General features: G+C 40.4%; 1 protein-coding gene across 1 annotated transcript in view; it reads left to right on the forward strand.

Moving 5' to 3' along the window:
• Positions 1 to 19,184, forward strand: part of ARHGAP24 (Rho GTPase activating protein 24) — a 574,044-nt gene that overhangs the window by 268,533 nt on the left and 286,327 nt on the right. The window contains exon 3 of the mRNA XM_069594606.1: positions 3,442 to 3,529. Within this exon, the coding sequence (XP_069450707.1) occupies positions 3,442 to 3,529 (88 nt within the window). The remainder of the gene's footprint in view (positions 1 to 3,441; positions 3,530 to 19,184) is intronic.

Genomic DNA, 19,184 nt, shown 5'->3' on the forward strand with positions numbered 1-19,184 from the left:
CAATAAGATGACTATAATTTTCTGTGCTAAACAAGGTAGAATGAAAGTTGTGTAAAGTATTTGAGCTAAATATTGCTTCAAGCTGGGAAAATGGACAATATAATATGGTGGACAAGAGTATAGGCTTTTGAATCCCAGTGTGCTTTATTTTGAATACTAGTTTTATCGCACTAACAGTACTCATTGACTCAACCATACTCTTTTTTAAAGCGTTAACCTTTTGCCATGCGAAGTGCTAGGCTTTGCCGGTAGCTTAAGGTACAAAACATACATTGTTGGGACTTCCCTGGTGGTCCAGTGGTTAAAACTCCACAATGCCAGTGTAGGGAGTATGGGTTTGATCCCTGGTTGGGGAGCCAAGATCCCACATACCTTGAGGATAAAAATAAATATAAGATAAAAATAAGTCAATAAATAAAAAATTTAAAAAGCATACTATATTTTCTCTTTTAGAGTTTAATGATGAAGATAGACATTAGTCAAATAATTTTACAAATAACATAATTACATACAGTGGTAAATTAGTCTAAGGAACATTCAGGAAATTACGCAAGTATAGTTTATATGTAGTCAGTCTGAAAGATGGGTATAAAACAACAAAGAGAGAATGGAGTCCTAAGGCAAGTGAGAACATGGTGTCATTTATAGAAGGGCAGTTGACTGGATTATAGAAAGTACTAAAAGCGTAAGTGTGGGAAAATTAGTTTGGAGGGGCAGATGGAGCCAGGCCACCCAGAGCTTGGTTGTTATTTTCATTCAGCCACTGAGTCCAGTCCAGCTCTTTGTGACCTCATGGACTATAGAACCGCAGGCTTCTCGGTCCTCCACTCTCTCCCGGACTTGCTCAAATTCATGTCCATTGGGTCAATGATGCTATCTAACCATCTCATCCTATGTTGCCCCCTTCTCCTTTTGTCTTCAATGTTTCTAGCATCAGGGGCTTTTCCAACCCATGTCTCTTGTGTCTTCTGTATTGACTGGCAGATTCTTTACCACTGTACCAGCCTGGAAGCCCACCCAGAGCTTTATTTTAAGACAAAGGAAAACCTTAGGACACTTTTAAGCAAGAAAGTTGCAAGCTCAAATTTATGTTTCTAAAGATCACTCTGACCATGTTAAGAAGAAAAAAAAATAATTAAAAGATGTTTGAGTAGTGTGAGAAATTCAGTGAAGGGGTATTTGACACATTCCAGATAAGAGATACAGTCTCTTGGACTAGGGCGTGGTGGTAGTAGAGACACCATAGAGACAATGACTCCTCTGTTTCTGGCTTTTGCAACTGATTGGAAGGTGGTGCTAAGTTGTTGTTCAGTCACTAAGTCATGCCCTATTCTTTGCAACCCCTGGGCTGCAGCATGCCAGTTTCCATTGTCCTTCACTATCTCCTAGAGTTTGCTCAAAGACATGTCCATTGAGTCCATGATGCCATTCAACTGTGTCATCCTCCGCTGCCCCTTTCTCCTTTTGCCTTCAGTCTTTCCCAGTCCTTCCAATTAATATTCAGCGTTGATTTCCTTTAGGATTGACCGGTTTAATCTCCTTGAAGTCCAAAGGACTCTCAAGAGTCTTCTCCAGCACCACAGTTCATAAGCATCAATTCATCAGTGCTCAGCCTTCTTTATGGTCCAGCTCTCACATCCGTACATGACTACAGGAAAAACCATAGCTTTGTCTATACAGACCTTTTAGGGAATATATAAACAGGACCTGAATTAACTGCATTTGAATTTTGCTAAGTTTAGTTGGAGATGCATTTTAAATATCCAAATGGAAATGTCAAATAAGCTCTTGGATACAAAAGTCTAGAGGTCAGATAGTCCTTGATAGAAATATTAACTTGATATTCTTTGGATTCTAGTTGGTTATTTAAGTCATAGGCATGGATGAGATAGCTTAGAGAAAGAGTGTATAAAGTCAGAGGAGAAGGAAGCATTGGATAAATCTCTGGAAAACGCTAACATTTAAAATCCAGTTATAACCAGCAAAAGAGACTCAGTCAACAGAAAAATAAAAGGAAAACCTGGAGAAACTAAGACAGCAAGGAAAGAAAGACATCAGGAAAGAGTAGTTGATAGTGCTGAATGCTCTTGAGGAGTCAAGTTCACGGAGGATTGAAAATTTACCAAGCTGCAGTGGATCCATATGAATAAATGGATTCAGTGTAGACAGTTCATTGCTAGGCAAGGGGAAAAAAAGTGAAATGAGAACTGGAGGGGAAGATGGAGTAAAAAAAGTAGTTTAAAAAATATTTCTCAGAACTGACAGAAATGATCCACTAAAGAAAAGAAAATTTAATAGAAAAGAGAGAAGATAATGAAGAGAAGGCTATGGGAGCATTGGCTATGTTATTGAATGCTTCTGCATTGGTTTCTGCAGCTATAAAATGGGGATATACAATACCCACCTTATAAGATTTTTCTAACAAATAATATTATGCTGGTTGAAAGCTCAGTAAAAGGTTTTGGCACACAGAATACATTTACTAAATTGATGCTTAAAAGAGCACCACAGCTTTCTTATCCATTCATCTTCCAATGGACATCTAGGTTGCTTCCACGTCCTGGCTATTCATAAACAGTGCTGCAATGAACATTGGGGTACATGTGTCTCTTTCAATTCTGGTTTCCTCAGTGTGTATGCCCAGAAATGGGATTTCTGGGTCATATGGCAGTTCTATTTCCAGTTTTTTAAGGAATCTCCACTATGGTACATACACACAATGAAATATTACTTAGCTATTAAAAAGAATGCATTTGAATCAGTCCTAATGAGGTGGATGAAACTGGAGCATATTATACAGAGTGAAGTAAGTCAGGAAGAAAAACACTAATATAGTATAATAACACATGTATATGGAATTTAGAAAGATGATAACAATAACCCTATATGCGAGACAGCAAAAGAGATACGGATGTAAAGAACAGACTTTGGGACTCTGTGGGAGAAGGCAAGGGTGGGATCATTTGAGAGAATAGCACTGAAACATATGTATTATCATATGTGAAATAGATCACCAGTCCAGGTTCAATGCATGAGACAGGGTGCTCAGGGCCGGTGCATTGGGATGACCCTGAGGGATGGGATGGGGGGGCGGGGGGGTTCAGGATGGGGGACGCATGTACATCCATGGCTGATTCATGTGAATGTGTGGCAAAAACCACTACAGTATTGTAATTAGCCTCCTATTAAAATAAATAAATTATTTTACAAAAAAAAAGTACTCAGCACCTCACACAGTGTTTTATATCTATGAGGTGCTCAACAAATATTTGTTAAATGTTGAATGTATATGATGCTGTTATGTGATTTTTGATTAGCTGGGAATATAAATGAGTCAGATGCACATCACTAAATACTGGGTTACAGACACACCTTGGATGTTCACTGATGATGATATTTGCCATCTGATGATGTTGATATTTAGGACATTTGTGTTCACAGGGTACAATTTTCCTGCCTGGAAATAAAGTGCTTGAACATCCCTGCAATGAAGAGAGCCCAGGGAAGTTTCTTTTTGAAGTAGTTCCAGGTAAGATATTTTTCTGCTTTGATTCAAGAATTGCTGTTCCATGTTGGTAAAGACAGGTCAGACAGCCTTTATTCTTCTCAAGTCATGGCTATGAACATTTGAAGAGGCAAGTGTCAAATTTGGTTGGTATTCACACAGAGACTAATGAGTCCAGGTTTGTACACTGGTGCAAATGAACACACCTACACATATGCATTTACCCACATGACTACTGCATTCCCATTTGTCCATGAGACTCCAGAGTGGACCAGAAGTCATGACACAGCCTTCGTATGGGGACTACTGGGGACAAAGGTGATTCGGCAGTCCTCTTGCAGTATAAGATTTGACCAGGTGCTCCAGGTAGAATGCCTTGCCCAGCTGATTCACCATCAGGTTCCCTCACAAAATTTCATCTTTAAGGAGCCTTGGCTATTAAACCAAAACAGAACAAAAGCCATCCTTCAATGACTAACAAAGGATCAGTCACATCAGTTTTGCTCACAACCAACCACTTCCACATGTTTGGCTTAGAGCATTTGAGGACATCTTTGCCAAGTGATCAGATCCTGGAGTTCCATGTCTTCAGTCTTCAACATCTGTTCACTTTTTTTTTTTCTTTTAGTCATTTGCATCCACCCCTCTCAGAATACCTCATCTGCACTTAAGTCTTTGAGTCACCCAGCAACACTTTCTTCAAGGTCATGACCTACTTCCTTGGTCAGCTCCTTACCACTTCTTTAACTCTTGCTGTAAGAAAAAGGGAGTTAGGAATGTGGTTTTTATATCTTTGATTCTGACTAACCCAGCTGATGTGATATTAACATGGATTTCATCACAGCTTAGGGTGAGTGTGAATTTATTTGTGTGACTAATATGTAATGCCTATCAATAATGCTGGTGCAGAGGCAGGCAGTAAAACATTTTCCCCAGATTTGTAAATGCTGGGAATCTAAAATGCAAAAGCATATTTTCCTCCCTCAGTGAAAACAGCTGTAGCTCTGAGTTCATCTGGCTCACAGTGGAATCCATGACTAAATGTTAATTAATGCAGCTCAAGTGCAGAAAGGTTAGTCAGATGCATTGTGTTATTTGTTTCCCCCCAGGGAAAACATATTGTAAGAAACCTGAATCTTGTTTGCTCTATTAAAATCTTGTTATACTTACTTCTTAGTGGAATACCCTATATGGAACCAAATTCCAGATGTTGCAAAGTCTTTGAAGTATCAGTAGAGGAAATTTCACTGTTTATTCTCAAACATTAGGCCTGTTAGCATTGAAATTGGCATGGTATTAAACTGGCAGCTTTGATTCTTCATCTCCGATAATACTAAAGGTCTACTTTCTCATGCAGTCTCCCATTTGAGTAGAGATTACACTTTCTGGTGAAGATGTTCTCACATACACTGTTCTAGAAAGAGCTGTGTCTTCAAACCCAGAAAGTCACAAAACTCCTTTCCAAGGTTGCAATTCTAGGGTATGTGTTTCACACGCAACACGTAAGACAGAATGGCTTTTGATGAGCAAAGCTTAAGGAGTCTAAGACTGCGTGGTGTGGAATCTGAAAGCTGTCATTTCAAAAAAGAATTCTTTTTCAGGGAAGTTCAGGGTGGCTGCAGTAGTTATGGAAATAAACATACTATGCCCATAGCTCATTTGAAAAGATGCTTCTTGAATAATTAATGCAATATGTAGTAGCTTCTAAATTAGGTTTAATAATTCTGAATCATCTTTGGCAGTAACAAGAGACTTGTGCCAAATGCTTCTTTAAAGAAAGAGTTGAAAAAATACTATGGCTGCATTGGGAATCCAGTGTTTGTGTCTTAGTCCTGGTCATCAGAACTTTTGGGTATGTCCCTACATTAGGATGGAATTTCCAGGTGAATGCTTCTGTACATGTATTGGAATGGAGGGATCAGTATCACATGATTTTAACCAGTTTTTGCAAAAATCAAGATTGCTTAAAAATAGCAGGGCATTTGATTTATCTTTGTAAGTTAGAATGACAAGATACTATTTTCTAATTATTTCAATTGTGTGACAGTTTGATGTTGGGAATCTGGAAAGCTGCAAGAGTGTTTTCATTTGTCAGAAAATCCAGGAGACAGGAAGGAGTGGAGAAATGTGATCAATGTCTTATATAGAATCTTCTGCAGGACTGCCTGTCTGCAGATCCTCATAACACATATTTATTCTACACTGGCTTTCTCTGTGGAATTCTCTTGATCACCACTTCTGAAAATTCATCCTGCAAATGATGCTTACATATCCAGCACAATTCTGTCTTTATGGACAAATGTCTTAAGCCCAACTACCCAAGTTACAGTCAATGAATAGGATTAAATTCTTTAATCATACCTGCTTATAATGATTTTCAGTAAAAATGGCAAATATCTCCAGAAGGCTCTGCCAAATATTCTAGCACTATATACATACACACACATTTGTGTATGAATGTGTGTGTAAAATGGTGAGTACACACACACATATATACACATATATATCTATACATATAAAATAAAACATGCATATTTATATTATTTATATATCATTAGCACCTATAAAGTTATACCTTTATAATTTATCGATATATATTACGTAGGTCAGAGTTTTGCTTTGTTTCAATTTTGTTTTTGCATTAGTCTGAAGTGTCCTGTGGAATTAAATAATAATCGTGTGCAACCTTGAGAGAAAAAACAAGTTTTTTCAACAGAATTAAGAGTTTCCGGTCTTTGTATAGTATTTAATTACATTTGTTTGGTATTGCATTTCTATGCAGATTTTAGACGTCTATAAAAAATCTATGTGAACAGATACTACACTTGATCTTAGCCAAAAGGCCGAGCCAATTATACAGAGTGAAGTAAGCCAGAAAGAAAAACACCGATACAGTATACTAACACATATATATGGAATTTAGAAAGATGGTAATGATAACCCTATATGTGAGACAGCAAAAGAGACACAGATGTATAGAACAGACTTTTGGACTCTGTGAGAGAGGGAGAGGGTGGGATGATTTGGGAGAATGGCATTGAAACATGTATACTATCATGTAAGAAATGAATTGCCAGTCTAGGTTCGATACAGGATACAGGATGCTTGGGGCTGGTGCACTGGAATGACCCAGAGAGATGATATGGGGAGGGAAGTGAGAGGGAGATTCAGAATTGGGAACTCATGTACACCCTTGGTGGACTCATGTCAGTGTATGGCAAAACCAATACAGTATTGTAAAGTTAAAAAAAAAAAAAGCAGAAAAAAAAAATCTATGTGAAAAAAAAACTACCATAATTTAGGGTTAATTTCTTATAGACTACTGTCCCATGAAATGAATTGTCTCTCTGAATTATGTCATGATTTATAGCATTTTGCTCCAATTGCTTCCTATTTATCTGCTTGCTACTCAAAAAGGAGACGTTAGCCAAATTGGCAAATTTGAAGACTTTGCTGTCAGACATGCCAAATTGTAGGCTGGAGAGAACTTTTGTAGCCAAGTGCTAAGCTTTGGGGAAATGTGGTTGAGCAAGGAATGTTGGCAGACTGTCGTGTATAGTACTTGAAGAAAGAAAACGCAGTTGGTTTCGTTGCTTCTCCAAATGTGTTCTGTGCATGTTTCCCTTGTGATGTTCAAACAAAATAAATAGAGTAATTGATGGAATGATGATGTCTCTGCTTAGAAGAATATTCTGCCAGAGGACGAAAAAGGAGTAGTAATTCAGAGCCAGGTAAAAAGAGACGAGGAAGTAGGTACTTTATCTAGTTAAAGAACCACGGCTTTCTTCTCATTACTGTATCCCTAACACCTGGAAGTGTAACACACGGTGCCAAGTACTTACTGAAGTGTATATATTTACCAGGTTTATGGGGGAAACGAAGTGTATGTATTTACCAGATTTACAGAGGAAACTCAAGCATATGAAATAGGTTTATCGTTGGCAGTAACTACTTGCCTTGGCTATGTGGAAGGCTTTCTTCCTGCTGTGTGGGATCCTTGCACCTCCTGATGCAGCAAAGACCTCTTTGGGGCTCTAGTGCCTGAAGTGGAGGGAAGCTCCTCAGATCCTGTTTCTTACTCCTCTGCCTTCCTCTCTGGTAATGATACCAAGAGAAAGATGGAAGACCATAGAGATCTTCCTCCAGAGAAGCTACCCCTGTGGTATCGCCTCTTAACACTGACTGCCTATTACTTGCATGCTAAGTTGCTTCAGTCATTTCTGACTCTGCAACCCTATGCGCTGTAGCCCACCAGGCTCCTCTGTCCATGAGATTCTCCAGGCAAGAATACTGGAGTGGGTTGCCATTTCCTTCTCCTGGGGATCTTCCTGACTCGGGGATGGAAACTGCTTCCCTTAGGTCTCCTGCATTGGCAGGCAGGTTCTTTACCACTAGCGTCACCTGGGAAACCCTAAAGGCTCTTGCATCCCGCTTCAAAAGCTGCCTCTCTCGTCTGATGCGTTTGTAGATTACGTAATGTCCCCAGAACTGGAAACGCACGTCATGTGGTAGGAGCCTCTGCCTTGAGCATGGTCCTGGTGGCATAGCAACAAAATGGCTTAAAGGCCAGCTGCTTTCTTTGAGCTTATTCAGTGACCCAGAAACTCATGTATCCTGATCTGCTAAGAAAGGGTAATGAAAACTGTTTCCCTCAGTACTGCCATCTCGCCCCATTCCTCATGAAGCATGAGCTTCATGCCCAGCAGTTCAGCGGTTTTATGCCTCATGAGAGTCTTCAACTTGGGGAAGGGCTGGGTGACAGTTCTAGCTTCAAAACTAATGACCTACTCACTTGTGCTTCCCTGACTTGTTCTGATGGTTGAGAGAAATTCTTTCCTTTCTCCTCAAAAAAAAAAAAAAAATCGTGTTTGTCTTGAACACTGTTATATCCAAGTGGCACGTTCTCCTTTCTAGTCTTTCTCTGGTAACAGTCAGGGGCAGGGAGATGGCATTTGGGTTCCTTCTCTGAAATGCATTTTCTCCTACAGGGAAGTGGCCAGCCATAACTTCCACTGATTTTTGTTTTAAGTAAGATTTTAGCACTTTTCAGATTTAGATTTTAGCAATTTCAGGATAATGGAAAGATAACTTTTTGTCTGTCTATAATCTTACATTGAATTCCAAATAAATGCACAGATGAAGAGTTATGTTGGGACATTTACTGAGGGTTCTCTCTGGAGATACTCCATCTCCAAGGCAGTAAGGGAGGCAGGGTCAGGCAGAAGAAGCAGCTGGCCTGCTGCACCATGACATCTGAAGTCTCAGCTGATGCTGTGGGGAGCTCTGGAGCTTGGACACTTCTTAGAGTTGCTCTAACCTTAACCTGAGTTTCCAAGCCTTTGTTTCCTGGCATCAGCTAATAAAGTCAATCACTGCGAGCAGATGAGACAAATAAACCCAGGTGAAGCAGTTCTGCATTACAATGGAGAAAAGTTTCTATGAGGGTCTCTGTGAGCCACAACAGCCAATATAACAACCTCTAGAATCTAGACAAAGCATCACACAATCCATGACAGTATCTATATAGCTTTACTTGTATCCAGCTTTCTGTATCCCAGACGATGTTACAGGCTTTTATATTTTGGTTTGTTTTGCCCTTCTTTTTTTATTGCACACTTTTTAAATGTATCAATTAACCCTCACTACATTATTGTTTAATCCTCAGCTCTATTATTATATCCATTTCCAGATCAAGAAACAGGAACAGAGAAGTAGTTTGATCAAGGTCAAATAACTAACACTAGCTAGTATATGTATGTGTGTGTGTGCGTGTGTGTGTATATATATATATATATATATATATATAATTTATTACTGACTTTATGTATATACATATATATTCTGGCTTAACATATAAGATAGACTATTTAGAGGCTGGAGCCTAGTTTTTGAAATAATGAACTTGTGAACTCTTTTTAGTAGTCAGTGAAGTGGATAGACTTGTATCTCTTAGCTTAAGGATGAGAATTTGGGCACTTGAAGTAAGAATAGGTTTTTTCATTTACAGGCAACTATTTATATGTGTAAGCCTATCAGAAAAGTGTTTTTGTTGTGGTTTTTCAGTCGCTAAGTCATATCCGACTCTTTGTGACCCGATGAACTGCAGCACACCAGGCTTCCCTGTCCTTCACTATCTCCATGAGTTTGTTCAAACTTAAGTCCATTGAGTCAGTGATGCTATCCAACCATCTCATCCTCTATCGCCCCCTTTTCCTCTTGCCCTCAGTCTTTCCCAGCATCAGCGTCTTTTCCAATGAGTTGACTCTTTGCATCAGGTAGCCAAAGTTTTGGAGCTTCAGCTTCAGCATCAAACATTCCAGTGAACATTCAGGGTTGATGTCCTTTACGACTGACTGGCTTGATCTTCTTGCTGTCCAAGTGACTCTCAAGAGCCTTCTCCAGCACCACAGTTCGAAAGCATCCATTCTTCGGTGCTCAGCCTTCGTTATGATCCAGCTCTCATAGCCATACATGATACTGGAAAGACCATAGCTTTAACTATACAGACCTTTGTTGGGAAAGTGATGTCTCTGCTTTTTAATACACTGTCTAGGTTGGTCATAGCTTTTCTTCCAAGGAGCATCTTGGGTAAAGATGTTGACTTAAAGTTAGAAGGCCACAATTCTACTCTCATGAAAAAGAGGGAAGGAAACCACACGTCTGCAATGCCCTTTCATGTATATGAATAACTGTATCAAAGGAAAAATCTGAACCTGTAATTTTTTTCCTTCAGAAAATTGTTGTGCACTGGGATTCAATACCATTCCTGACAGAACTCAGACTGCTGAAATTGTTCTCACTTCTTCACTAGACCCCTCCACACCCTGGCCAACGTATCATTCATGGTCTAGCCACTGATAAGCAGACCCTAATACTGTTCCTTTATTGGGAATCAGTCCAGTGACCTGCACAGTGTTGTCCAAGCAGAAACTCATTACAAGTTTTAAGGGCAATTACCAATATTGCAGATTTCCAAAGCCCAATCTCAGCCCAGTGCTCCAAACCAATAATGACTAAAACTTGGAGGTTTCATCTCTTCGTCCTTCCCACAGAAAGAAAAAAGAAGAGGTGAACACAGGAGAAAGTGGGGGTGAAAGGTGAAGAGGCAACTATGGGAACAAAGAAAAAAAGAGAAAATTGGAAGGGTAATTTGAAGTGATTTTTATCTGCCTGGGAATGAAATTAATCCTTCAACAAAGGAGAAGGTGTCATTTAATCTCACCTTTAGCCAGGAATATATTAATTATTAAATATCCTTAGATAATTACATACTACTTATGTAAATTTTAAGGAAAAATATTTCCATTTTAACTCTTTTCCAGAAGGATTTTCAGGGGCTAACTGAAAAGTTAGAAAATACAGATGCCTAGAGAGTCCAATAAATGAATTATGAATCTTCTTGCTAAAAAAAAACAAAACAAAAAAACCCAAAAACGTGTTTACCTACCACAGTTGCAAACACTTTAGGGGGCTTCAGAGAGTCCCTGAAACCCAATGTGGATTCCAGCTTTAGAGCTGTACCTTGAATTTAGGGACCTGAGATGTTATTGATCTTTATCTCTGTCTCTATATTTCGGTATTTGTCTCTATGTTCCTATTCATCATCTATTTCATCTAGACATGTATTCCATAAACATGACATTTTTTTCCCTATTATTTGTAACTATGTAGGGTACAAAGGTGTCGTAGTATCAGTTTTTTCAGTTTTACCACCCTGATTCACTTGTGAGTTTTTCCCGCCCTGGTTCTATGATTGTATAGCTCTAACAGACCTATTTTATATATTTACCAAAAAAAAAAAAAAACCTTTCTAGATAGAATATTTCATGGCTCTGGAGGCTATAAAATTTTTAATTCACCAAAACTTGAACTATTTAGGTCGTCAGTGCAGCTCTGCTGTATAGCTGTGTTATGGTCATCTGAGAAATAGATAATTCTGAGAGATATCCATGGGTGTCTCTGAGAAAGAAAAAAGTGTAGCCGTTTTTTTTGAGTTTTTGAGATAATTATGTGACATCAGTGAGGAAAGGTTTTTATCCATATCTGTTTTGCAGCTCCTTCTAAGGGTGATCAAATAATGCTATTGGATAAATTAATTTGCCATCATTCTAAATGTAAACCAGTATTTTGCATCTGCTTTATATGAAAATGTGGAGATATTTTAATAGTATTTTAGTATAGAAATTGGTTATTTTCTTGATTACTGGTTAAATATGCTGCTAAGGCATTTAATTTACAATACTCCCTTTATTTTTTCCCTTTTGTGTTAGTACTGTAAGTTGAAATCCATGTAATTAAATTTGTTACCCAAAGGCAAATATGACAATCTCTTTTTTTGTCTGCCTAAGTCTGTAGGCAGCCCTGAAGCTTGTATTTTTTTTCCCCTTTGCTTGGTTAATGTGTGCAAATAATTTTAAGAATGTGAGTAGGAACTGTTTATGGTATGAAAACATATTTCTATATACACAAGTAGTTCTGAACATGACTTAAATAAATGCATTGAAAATCAGCATGCTTTAACTACTGTCTATTCTTCTATTAAAAAAATGTATTTGAGATGTTTGCTTCTAAAATTCCCTTCCTACTTAGAATGCTTTAAAATATACATTTAAAAGAGGTCATTAAAATATCACAAGGGGCATTTTTAAATGTTTGTAATTTCTTGAAATTCCAGCTACTCCCCTGTCAACCAAAAGACATTTGGAGCACTTTATAAACCGATCTTAAGATCCACTTATGAGAAGTGTCCATATGAGGAGGATTGTCTGACAGTGTTTGTAGACGTGTTGACCTACTCACATTTAATTCTATCATTCATTTTATATCCTACTTCAAGGGTCAAAAAACGTTTCCAGAAAGAACAAGAAAACAAGTATTTTAGGCTTTGCTGGCCATAAAGTTTCTGTTACAACCATTCAACTCTGCCACTGTAGCATAAACAAATGGTATGGCTGTGTTCCAACAAAACTTTATTGGGCTGCCCTGGTGGTCCAGTGGTTAAGCATTTGCCTTGCAATGCAAAGGACACCTGTTCAGTCCCTGGTCCAGGAAGATTTCCCCATGCTATGAGGCAACTGAGCCCACTTACCTAAAGCATGTGCTCCACAAACCCCTTGATGAGAAGGCCTGGCCCGGCAACTAGAGAGTAGCCCCCTGCTCACCAAAACTAGAGAAAGTCTTTGCACAGCAGAATGAATACCGAAATTTGGATTTTATATAATTTTCAAATATCAAATGTTATCTTCTTTGGGTTTTTGTTCTCTAATCAGTTAAAAATGTAGACAGTGAGCCAGATTTGGCCCATGGGCCATAACTAGCCAACCCTTGTGCTAGATTAAAAACAGCAAACCTATGAAAAGGAGCAGGAAGATACTGTTATAAATCACTAATCCCCACTGGTGCCACCAGAGCCAAAATTAGAACTCTAAGACAGCCTGCCTCCCCAGGCCATGGCATTAGCCACTGCTTCAACGTTATGATCCGGGAGCTTTTTGCCAATATGTGTATTTAGAAGCTCCGTCTTGGAATAATGTCTTTTTTTCTCCTCCCACCAATCATGATGAATCCAAAATGTTTTAGTGACCAAACTGACATTCTCACTTTAAATTCTGTCTTAGGTCCTTCAGAAATCTACAATCTGATCAGAGCTGAAATCTGTGATGTGCTTTTGAAGCAATGAATACCATTAATAGGAGACTGGGGAGAAAGCAATGGCACCCCACTCTAGTACTCCTGCCTAGAAAATCCCATGGATGGAGGAACCTGGTAGGCTGCAGTCCATGGGGTTGCTAAGAGTTGGACACGACTGAGTGACTTCCCTTTCACTTTTCACTTTCATGCATTGGAGAAGGAAATGGCAACCCACTCCAGTGTTCTTGCCTGGAGAGTCCCAGGGCTGGGGGAGCCTGGTGGGCTGCCGTCTATGGGGTCACACAGAGTCGGACACGGCTGAAATAACTTAGCAGCGGCAGCATGAAAAACATTCCCCATACTTTGTTCAGTCCACACACGTTTGGGATGATATTCATTAGTATTCTGAGATGGAAGCATCCCTTGAAAGATGAAATAAACTTGATGTTTTTCCTAAACTCTCCTCTTCCCAATGTACATTAGCATATTAAAGCTCTCAGTGTGTGTGCTGTGCTTAGTCGCTCAGTTGTGTCCAACTCTGAGACCCATGGCCTGTAGCCCACCAGGCTCCTTTGTCCTTGGGGATTCTCTAGGCAAGAATACTGGAATGGGTAGCCTATCCCTTCTCCAGAGGGTCTTCCCTACCCAGGAATTGAACCAATGTTTCCTGAACTGCACACAGATTCTTTACCAACTGAGTTATCAGGGAAGCCCTTGTCAATCCTGGAAGAAATCAATCCTTCGTATTTGTTAGAATGACTGATGCTGAAACAGAAGCTCCAATACTTTTGTTACCTGATGTGAAGAGACAACTCATTGTCAAGGACCCTGATGCTGGGAAAGATTGAAGGCAGGAGGACAGCAGAGGATGAAATGGTTGGATGGCATCATTGACTCAACAGACATGGATTTGAACAAGCTCCAGGGGATGGTAAAGGACAGGAAAGCCTGGCATACTGCAGTCCATAGGGCTGCAAAGGGTTTGGTCATATTTTAGGTCTCTGAACACGGGTCTCCTAATCTTGATGAGCCTCTCTGGTTTGTTTAATCTTGCCTTAGGTGGTTTCTTGGCTGTCCCTCCCTTGATTAGCCAGGGTTTGTTTGATTGTTTTAATTTACCCTTTTGGAATTCAAGGAAGGCTGTGGAGGCTAGAATCTTGCCTATAAGAAATGAAGGACAAAAAAGACCTCTGTGCCTAGAAGCCCCACAGGGCCCTGTTTGTTCTCATCCCTGCTGCTGCTAAGTTACTTCAATCGTGTCCGACTCTGTGCGACCCCATGGACGGCAATCCACCAGGCTCTCCCATCCCTGGGATTCTCCAGGCAAGAACACCGGAGTGGGTTGCCATTTTCCTTCTCCAAGGCATGAAAGTGAAAAGTGAAAGTGAAGTCGCTCAGTCGTGTCTGACTCTTAGCGACCCCATGGACTGCAGCCCACCAGGCTCCTCCGTCCATGGGATTTTCCAGGCAAGAGTACTGGAGTGGGTTGCCATTATCCCTACCTCTCATTTATAAGCATATCTCTACTACTATCCCACCAGTTTCCCTTTAACGTCAGTGTGAGAAACACTCCCATAATTTTTAGAGCTCATGTTTACTGAATTATGAATCAGTCCCTGTACTCACGTATGTCAGGTTTTAAATACAATGATGACCCTCTATGCAAGACAGGGAAAGAGACACAGATGTGTATAATGGACTTTTGGACTCAGAGGGAGAGGGAGAGGGTGGGATGATTTGGGAGAATGCCATTCTAACATGTATACTATCATGTGAATTGAATCGCCAGTCTATGTCTGACGCAGGATGCAGCATGCTTGGGGCTGGTGCATGGGGATGACCCAGAAAGATGTTCTGGGGAGGGAGGTGGGAGGGGGGTTCATGTTTGGGAATGCATGTAAGAATTAAAGATTTTAAAATTTAAAAAATAAAAAACTAAAAATTAAAAAAAAAAACAGTTTAATATAAATACAACTGTGATAGATATCATCCCCTCCACTGGTCAACAGTGGTACAAATTCACATTCCTAATAGATGCTAGAACTGGGCTTCATACTCATCTCAGCCCACAAAACCACCACATGCTGCAGCTTTCTTGTACTAATGAGAATATGAATAGATTTATTTTAGGGCCTCCCAGGTGGTTCAGTGGTAAAGAACCTGTCTGCCAATGCAGGAGCTACAAAAATACACGGATTTGATCCCTGGGTCAGAAAAATCCCCTGGAGAAGAAAATGGCAACCCCTTCCACTCTCCTTGCCTGGGAAACCCCAAGGAGCCTGGCAGGATGCAGTCCATCGGGTCACAAAAATTTGGACACGACCGAGCAACTGAACACACACACATACTAGCTCCCACAGAGCCAGATATCCCAGAATTAGGAAAAATAAGGACAACAAATGAAGAAATGAGGTTAGGGATTTCAGCGTTAGTATAATCTGCATTTCCTTCTCTCCATGTGACTCGTTTCTTATGTTATCTGTAGTCTCTTCCTTCTCCATCAGATGTGATACTTTTAAAAAATATAACTATTGTGAATTTTTTTAAGTGGAGTATAATTACTTTACAATGTTGCTTTAGTTTCTGCCTTACAACAAAGTGAATGACCTGTATGTAAACATATACCCGCCCCCTCTTGGACCTCCCCAGCCCCATCTCACCGCTCTAGGCCATCACAGAGCATTGAGCTGAGCTCCCTGGATTAGGCAGCAGCTTCCCACTTGCTATCTATTTTACACATAATGATGTATATATGTCAATGCTACCATCCCAATTTGCCCCACCCTCCCCTTCTCCCCCATATGTCCAGTCTCTATGTCTGAGTCTCTATTTCGGCCCTGAGACATAGGTTCATCTGTACCATTTTTCTAGATTTCATATATATGCATTAAAAAAACAAACAATATTTGTTTTCTTCTTTATGACTTACTTCACTTGTAGTATATGCTCAATGTATGTTCGCTGAATTATTGAATAGACTAGACCTCAGTTTTATCATTCAGAGAATGATTTCATTGGATTTCATTGGGTTAGCTAAAATGAAAAGAGCCTTGCAGCTCTGAGGTATTTAATTTCATCACCTTTCTTTGTCTCTATGCCTTAGGAGACTGGAGCTTGAAGAAGTTCATTAACTCCACTGACTCTCTGCTCTTTAAAAGCAATCTGCCTTGCCTCTCCCTTCAGTCCTTCATAACTACTCAACACCAATTGTGTCATTTAGCACTTCAATGATAGAAGCTGTTGATGAACAAGTTATCTGCTGGGATAAATGTGATCCCTTCCCCTTCGTTGTTCTCTGTGACCTATTTTTGTTTATGTCCTTGCAGGCTGTTTGTGTTCACCTGTCGTTTTTTATCCAATAATCATAAAGGCCTTTGCAATCTAATCAAGCTCAGAAAACAGACAGTACAGGGCTAAAGGAACATCAGTGGCTGTTGCTAGGAAAAGAGGATTCGTCCTCTTTTTCTGCGGTAGGGCTTCCTTGAGCTGTGTCATAGAGGAGTGTGTCTGAATGAGGCAATTGTCAGTGAGGAGAACAACTGTAGGTTAGAAGTGATGCGGGACTGAGAAAGAAATATCTCACAGAAAATGCAGCATATCAGGATAAGCATGCTGCACAGCAGCTGCTGATAATTAGGGTGGGAAATAAGCTGGCAGCAAGGATGGAATCAGCATGTCTCCACGTCCTGTGCCAACTCTCACGGAACCATGGTAGCCTTTTTCATTTTTCTTCTTTTTTTCATTCTGATTTTCAGTATAAAACTGAGCTGAACTGGTCTTGAATGTTTCCAGAAGTTAAACCTCAAGGACCATCTGCATCCTGGGGCCCGGGTGGCATCCTGACTTTAAAAAGATTGTTATCTTTGTCTATTGATTTGTGGGTCCCTTGGCCCTGTCTGTTTTTCAAACGCCTCCTTTCTTGAGAACTGTCCGTCTTCACAGCCCCATGACCTGAGGCCTAGAAAGGCCCAGGTGGAAGTCTGGAGAGATCCTGATTCAGCAGAAATGTGTAGTCCTACCTGCTAAAATCCCTCCACCCTAAATAAGAAAACTAGTAACTTGAAGTACAGCCAACTAGGAGTTATAAAACCGCTATTTATTCCAGGGGATTTGCAAAATACTTTGGTAACTACAAAGCTCTTTGCTTTAGATATATGAGAGTAGAATAAACCTAGGACCTAGGAGAAGAGATGCGTAGGGGGAGAAGACAAGGTGAGCAAAGAAAGCTGTGAAGGCCTCCCTGGAGGCCAGGGTAGGAAGAGAAGGTATCGGACCTCCCTGTCAGACAGCCGTGCATGCATGCTTGTGCCTGCTAAGTTGCTTAGTCGTGCATGACTCTTTGCGACTCCATGGACTGTAGCCCACCAGGCTCCTCTGTCCATGGGATTCTCCAGGCAAGGATACTGGAGTGGGGTGCCATATCCTCCACCAGGGGATCTTCCTGACCCAGGGATCAGACCTGCATCTCCTGTGTCTCCTGCATTGCAGGCAGATTCTTTACCACTGATCCACCTGGGAAGCCCAGCAGTAGTTTTAAACTACATGTTTGTGTATCTGTGACAAGAAATACGGAGGACTAGAGAGTGCTTATTATTCTGCTTAGGGCTGCCATTACAAAGGACCACAGACTGGGAGGCTTAAACAGCAGAAATTTATTTTCTCACAGTCTGGAGGCTAAAAGTCCAAGATCAAGGTGTCAGTAAGACTGATTTCTTCTGAGACCTCTCTGTTTGCCTTGTAGATGGCTGCCTTTTCCCTGTCTTCACACACTTCCCTCCGTGTATGTCTGTGTCCTAATTTTTCTTTCTGTAAGGACACCAGTAATATTGGATTGGGATTCCCTGGTGGCTCAGATGGTAAGGAATCTGTCTGCAATTCAGGAGACTGAGGTTCGATCCCTGGGTTGGGAAGATCCCCTGGAGTACATGGCAGTCCACTCCAGCACTCTGCTTGGAGAATTCCATGGACAGAGGAGCCTCGTGGGCTATAGCCCATGAGGTCACAAAGAGTCTAACAGGACTAAGCAACTAAGCACAGCAAAATACTGGATTAGAGCCTCCCCTAATGATCTAATTTTAACTTAAACACCTCTTTAAAACCCTCTTTCCAAATAGAGTCAGATTCTGAGGTGCTAGAGGTTAGATCTCCAACGTCTGTAGTTTGGAAGAGCACAACTCACATCATGACAGAGTAAAAAAGGTGAGATATTACTGTTCTTCCACAGGCCTCTCTTTTTATGGGGCAAACTCTTTCTCACATTTACTATTTGAGCCATATTCTTCAAGGAAATAAGCACAAATTCAAACCTTGCTGTTTGTACACCAGGTCACAATTCAGAATTCCATTCATCTCTTTCATAAAGGTTGGAAAACCTGAGTGATTTACCAGCCAAAGTATTAACAAAACTACTTGTGAAATAGAAATGGAGGCTGCCCAAAGAAAGAGCTGATATTTTATATCTAGCTAGTCTTTCCTGCAAATTGTCCTTGGATTTAAACTTCTTAATTTTGTTCCATGGCTTGTTTTTGTTGTTGTCCTTTGCTTTTATCACTTTGCCTAAAGGAAATCGACCAGGCATGTAGCCCTGTGTCATTGTTAGTAGTCAGTGTCTTTGGGCTTTTTTTTAAAAGTCCAGGCTCAATTTTATTTGGGAGCAAACTCCTTTCCAAAAGTGGTACACGAATGCATTACGTACTACTGTGATGTGTCTAGTCAGGGGAGAAAGCCAAAGAAACCCTTGATCGATCTCATCTGGTTGCTCAAGCCTTCTGCAGTGAGTTACTAACTTGTCACTCAGGGTGTAGAGCAGCAAACAATATCAAGGCAGGCAATTAAGGCTTCTGGAAAATGATTAGTGCAGGGGCATGCCACGAGGTAGGGTTCACTTCTCCAGCACCAATCGCACTGTCTTTCTCATGACTCACTACTTCTGATGTGTCACTGGCTTACAGGAATCACAGGGGAGATGATGCCAGATCTGTGCTTCAGGGCTCTTTGGCTCGAATGCAGGGGCTCTGATCTGTCATAATGGGTTCTTTGATTGAAAGAC

The sequence above is a fragment of the Ovis canadensis genome, chromosome 6 (assembly GCF_042477335.2).
Source record: "Ovis canadensis isolate MfBH-ARS-UI-01 breed Bighorn chromosome 6, ARS-UI_OviCan_v2, whole genome shotgun sequence".
Taxonomy (NCBI): Eukaryota; Metazoa; Chordata; class Mammalia; order Artiodactyla; family Bovidae; genus Ovis; species Ovis canadensis.